The 5,745-nt window shown below is 39.0% G+C and overlaps 1 protein-coding gene across 1 annotated transcript; it reads left to right on the top strand.

The window, feature by feature from the left end:
• The first annotated feature begins 225 nt into the window (after positions 1 to 225).
• Positions 226 to 4,331, top strand: LOC147606780 (GABA transporter 1-like). Its single transcript, XM_086790957.1, has 7 exons — positions 226 to 644; positions 728 to 961; positions 1,069 to 1,166; positions 1,437 to 1,611; positions 1,729 to 1,859; positions 2,822 to 3,058; positions 3,907 to 4,331. The coding sequence occupies exons 1-7, from the start codon at positions 503 to 505 to the stop codon at positions 4,285 to 4,287; spliced, it is 1,398 nt and encodes a 465-aa protein (XP_086647083.1). The 5' UTR covers positions 226 to 502; the 3' UTR covers positions 4,288 to 4,331.
• Positions 4,332 to 5,745: the final 1,414 nt, after the last annotated feature.

Below are 5,745 nucleotides of genomic sequence, written 5' to 3'. Positions count from 1 at the left end.
ATTAGGATAGTAGGACAATATTAATCAAACGCACGCCATAAGATGGGTTTTGATTTTTGCATGCTAATTCTAACCGGACATATGATGGATTCCTCGCATTATTGGCCCCCGGGCGAGGTACGAGTGGACAGGCAAGAAAGGCTTCACAAGGTGTACAATCTTCTGTCACTCTAGCCCTTCCTTGGTTTATCTGCACATAAAGCTTGTGGAAGGGTCAGGTATAGTCGGTCGAGGTTGGGCATAAAATCGGTAGCTAGGCAAGAAGGAGATCACTCATATTCAGGAGAGGTAGATGCAAAGAAGAAGATCACTCGGGAGAGGTAAATCGTAGGTATATCAATGGTTTACGCCTTCTCTCCCATAGAGCGCTCTCTCCTGCATTGCTGCTGCAGTCTCGTGCTCCCTATATTTTATACCCTGGCTGGCTTCTCATCTCTACCAGCAAGCCTAGCACTGTGTGAAGCATTTTATTGCCACAGTGCATGTGTATGCAAGGACACTAATGGTGGAACAGCAGGCTGCTGCTGTAATGGCCGAAGATCCGGCTATGGCGGCCGCAGGGGGGCAGAAGCAGCAAAGGGCATTTGCGGTGGAGATTGGAATGCCGGGTAATGAATCCAAAGAAGTGGACAACGCGCCAAAGGGTGAGATCAATATTGAGATAGCCTTAGATTAGAAAGAATTATGAATCCAGCACCAATTTAATGCTTGCGTGTATATTGCGCAGGGACATGGCTGCATGCAGGCTACCATCTTACGTCGGGGACGACGGGGCCGCAGATTTTGAGCCTTCCGTTCGCCGTCGCGGCGCTAGGGTGGGGGCCGGGACTCTTAATCCTGTGCGTGGGCGGGCTGGTGTCCTTCTACGCCTACCACCTGCAAATTGCCGTCATCGAGCGGGCCACCCAACACTCCGCCCAGCGATTCGAGCGCTTCCGCGACCTCACCGTCCATGCCTTGGGCAAGGAACCACCTGCACCGCCTTTGATTTAATTTTGATTAATCGCGTTTGAAGCTTGCAACGACTTGATTAGCTTCCTTTTTACTTGAAATCTTTCTCTAACGCAGGATATAAGTGGAGTACCTATCTCGTCGCGCCCCTCCAATTCATCGTCTGCTTCGCAACCGTCGTCTCTTGCATCGTTCTGGGCGGCCAAACCCTCAAGGCAAGCTCAGTAGGCTCTGTAAAAGCCTCCTAGTCCCTGCTTTTTTTTTTCCCATTCTTAGTAAGATTGAAGATTGATTCCTCGAGAGCTCTTCTGGGATGGAATTGAGTTCAAGTGCTCTTGCACGTCTTTCTTCTACTACTGATGTGGTTGTTTCCACTTCTAAGTGCTCTTCATTGTGTGATGATTAAGCTTGTACACCTGTGGCTTACTTTGCTTAATTATACTGTGTCTCATGCTTTCTAATTGATTCTGATTTTCCCTTTGCAGGCCATCTTCCAAGGACAAGATCTCTCCCTCTACCAATTCACCATAGTCTTTGGTTGCCTCCACATGCTCCTCTCACAGATCCCGTCACTGCACTCTCTCAGACATCTCAATCTTCTCTCCTTGCTTGCCTCCATATCCTACTGCATACTCATCGTTTATGGGTCGATCTCAGCTGGTGAGTTCTCATTGCTCCATCATGAATTACTTACTTATGTTCCCTCATTCTCCATGTAAACATTTCCTTTTCTTAGGATCTCAATCTAACTCTAACGAAAGCGTTATTTTCATGTAGGCATATCTCATCACATGCCCAAAACCAACTACACCATTGATGGTACAGTGTCACAGAAAATGTTTGGGGTTTTCAATGCATTATCAATCCTATCAAATGTGTACGGCAATGTCATTATTGTAGAGATACAGGTTCTCTCTCTCGCTTTTATATATGCACATATATGTATGTATATATATATGTGTGTGTTGGTTGGTGTGGGGGGAAACCCTTTCATGTAGAGATACAGGTTCTATATGTATATATAGATATATGTATGTATGTGTGTGTTTTTATTGGGGGGGGTGGGAAAACCCTTTCATCTTTGTTTGAGTGTGTATGGCAATGTCATTACTATAGAGATATGCTTTCTCTCTCGTACGCTACGTATACGTGCGTGTGTGTGTGTCAATCATGTGTGTAGGGGTTGGTGGTGGAGTTTAATTAAAGGAAACCATTTCATGGAGTGCTCACACAACCCGGGTTGTAGTGTAATTTTTTCAGTTAAAATTTAGAAATCCCGGTTAGAATTCAATGTGACCTTTAATTTTAAGGGTTAAAATTTGTACATTTTAGTTATAAATCCTGGTATTTGTAAGATTTATAAAAAAATTTGAACTCTTATAAATGTGGGTTTAAGCCTAAGCATTGCCTTTAATTTTAAGGGTTGAAGTGTTTTTTTTTTCCAAACAGTGCTTTCGTGTATCCTAGTTTGAACAAATCCTACTTTCACGTCACTAAAGTTCGGTGGGGTGTAAATAGCAAAATCTATTTTATTTTTTTTACACTTTTTGGATCATGTGGCGACGTGTCACCTGACTTTAACAACTCAAAGCTGGCGTTTATATATATATGTATATATATATATATATATATTTACTGTTCCCGAAAAAAAGTGTTTGTGACTGTAAATATCAATAATTTACTTTTTTAACCTTTGGTTAATAGCTGGCTTCAAGTTTTCTAGAAGGCATACAATTTTTGTTTTGTTATGATGCTTTTTTCAAAGGCACGAGTTTTTTTTTTTAAGTACATTAATTAAATACCGACGAATTTTGCTGTATATCGGATTTCGAAAATATTAATACCAAATTTTCTTTTCTATGACTCACAGTCCACAATCAAGCCACCAACTTCCAAAAACATGATGAAGGGTTTGTGCTTGTGTTATCTGATTATATTGGTCACCATCCTTCCGGTTGCCATATCAGGATATTGGGCCTTTGGAAACTTAGCCAACGGGAACATATTAATCAACATCTTTCCACAAAAAGGCAACCAATACGTCCCAAGCTGGATATGCATCTTACTCAATGCTTTGATTTTCATCCAGCTTGTTGTGAGCTCTTTGGTAAGCTTCTCAAAACATTATTAACAAAATGCCTAGTTCCTACTTTAGGCCAATTTTTTAATTTATTTTTTTAACAAGTGCTTGGTTACCTTGTCAACAATAAAGCTCCTCGTGAACTCTTTGGTAAGCTTGTCAAAACATTACTTATATTATGCCTGGTTTAAAATTTTAAAGGTTTAAAAAACAAGTGCATGCATATGGCCTGGTCACCTTGGCAATACTATAATATAGCTTGTTGTGAGCACTTTGGTAAGCTTCTCGAAACATTACAAATAATATGCCTAGTCTAGACTTTAGGCCAAAGTTCCTTGGACAACAAGGACATGCATTTCTTTTAGCCATGCCATGGGAGTCTTGTCAATAATATAAGGTAATTTCTGAAATCAAATAACAAAGAAGTGAATTTCTTTCTCTTTGGTAAGCTTTTCAAAATTAATTACTTATGTTATGCTAATTTAAACTTTAATTTTTGCGAGTCTTGTCAATAATATAACCTAATTTTTGAAATCAAATCACAAAGAAGTGAATTTATTTCTCTTTGTAAGTTTTTCAAAAGTAATTACTTATGTTATGCATAATTTAAACTTCAAGCCAATTTCCTTTTACAAGAAATCTATGTTTATATGTAACATAAAGATGGTTAATTACTTAATCATGAAGAAGTCTGTGGCTTTATCTTGTGTTGGGAAGGTGGAATAATCCATCGGCTCACACAAGGTGCCCCTACCATGTAGCTCACGGGCATCGAGCTCGGACCCTCATCAAAGAAATCTATGGCTTTATCTTCAAAGGGTGTATATGTAAACTACACTTTGTTATAATTAATTCCTTTCCACTTGCATGTGTAGATGTATTCTCAACCTACCTTTGCTGTTCTCGAGGAGCCAATGATGGATACGAACAAAACCGTGTGTGCTTCGCGAAACATTGCATCAAGGCTCCTATCACGGTGTATTTTCACAGTCTTTGCAACTCTCCTTGCTGCCATGCTACCATACTTTGGAAGCATCAATGCCTTGATTGGAGCGCTTGGTTACACACCTTTGGTTTTCGTGGTTCCAATGATCTTACATATTTGTATGTTTAGGCCCATGTCTCACAATATCACTCTATGGATTAACTACATCATGGTGGCTATATTTTCTATCATATCAATCTTAGGTTGTTTGGCATCATTTCAACAACTAGTGTTGGATGCTAAAATGTATCATCTCTTTGCAAACTTGTAGAGTTTAGCATAATTGAGACACCTTTTAAAACAAAAAAAACAAAAGCAAACAATTTTGAAAGTTTTTATGCCTCTCACAAGATCTAACCCATGCTCACAATCACATTTCAATTATATGCACCAGTGTGTGGGAGCATGTGCCAATGACCAAGATCAACACATGAATCTTTTTATGAGAAGATACTCGATTAGAGTAAGAAAATAAGAATGCAGATTGAAGCCAAGAAGTTAAAGAATAAAAAGCTAACCAATTAATCACTTCAATTTATCAAAAGTGTACTTTGTGGTCACAATCTTGCTCTCTTTTGTGAAGATCGAAAAATAAGAAGTGAAAAAAAAAATCTCCTTTGAATCATACCCATTAACTTAACCGAGTTCAATAAATGGACTACATCGAGTTTATGTCATAAATTTCCACTTTCAATATATACTAGTCAGTGACTCGTGCATTGCTACTCTGCCTCTCATGCTTCAGCTGAGGAGTAGGAGGAGCGAGCGCTTGGCCACATGATGGCAGTTCCTTACAGAATAGGGTGGATAATAGTAGGCATTAGCTCTCCTTTAGTAGGTGAAGTTCAAAACCTAGTTAAATACTTTTTAGCTCCACATTACTAGTAATTATATTATAAGATCTCATTGTTATTTTAACCACATCTTGAAGAAGAGAAGAAGAAGAAGAATCTAACTCTCTCTAACTCTAATTCTCTCTAAGTTTCTCTTACTCTCTCTCATTCTCTCTCTCCATCTCCAAATCTCTCTAGCTCTAATTGTCTCTCCCTCCAACTCTCTCTAGCTCCCTAACTCTGTCTTTAGCTCTGACTCTCTCTCTCTCTCTCTCTCTCTCTCTCTCTCTCTCTCTCTCTTTAGCTCTGACTCTCTCTCTCTCTCTCTCTCTCTCTCTCTCTCTCTCTCTCTCTCTCTCTCTCTATATATATATATATATATATATATATATATATATATATATATATATATATATAACTCTCTTTAAACTCTCTCTCTCTCTCTCTCTATCTATCTATCTATCTATACCTCTCTCTCTCTCTAACTCTCTCACTCTTTCTATCTCTCTCTCTAACTCTCTCACTCTTTCTATCTAATTCTCTCTCTTTAACTCTGTCTAACTCAAACTCTTTCTCTACCTCTCACTCTCTAAATATCTCCCTAAATCCCTCTAACTACCTCTAAAACTCTCTCTCCCTAAATCCCTCTAACTACCTCTTTAACTCTCTCTAACTCAACCTCTTTCTCTACCTCTCACCCTCTAAATATCTCCCTAAATCCCTCTAACTACCTCTAAAACTCTCTCTCTAACTCTAACTCTCTCTCTAAATCTCTCACTCTTTCTCTTTCTCTCTAACTTTAAAACTATTTAACTTTAAATCTCTAAAACTCTATGTTTTCTAAATCTAACTCTCTCTCTCTCTCTCTCTCTCTCTCTCTCTCTCTCTCTCTCTCT

Source organism: Cibotium barometz, chromosome 56 (assembly GCF_041138505.1).
Source record: "Cibotium barometz isolate CiBa-2024 chromosome 56, ASM4113850v1, whole genome shotgun sequence".
Lineage (NCBI taxonomy): Eukaryota > Viridiplantae > Streptophyta > Polypodiopsida > Cyatheales > Cibotiaceae > Cibotium > Cibotium barometz.
The sequence above is the reverse complement of the archived record's forward strand: the minus strand, read 5'-3'. Positions and strand labels throughout refer to the sequence as shown.

Coding starts and splice junctions, on each gene's coding strand:
- LOC147606780 (XM_086790957.1), top strand. CDS start 503: ATGGTGGAACAGCAGGCTGCTGCTGTAATGGCCGAAGATCCGGCTATG. Junction 962..1,068: donor CCTCACCGTCCATGCCTTGG/GCAAGGAACCAC, acceptor TCTCTAACGCAG/GATATAAGTGGAGTACCTAT. Junction 1,860..2,821: donor TCATTATTGTAGAGATACAG/GTTCTCTCTCTC, acceptor TATGACTCACAG/TCCACAATCAAGCCACCAAC.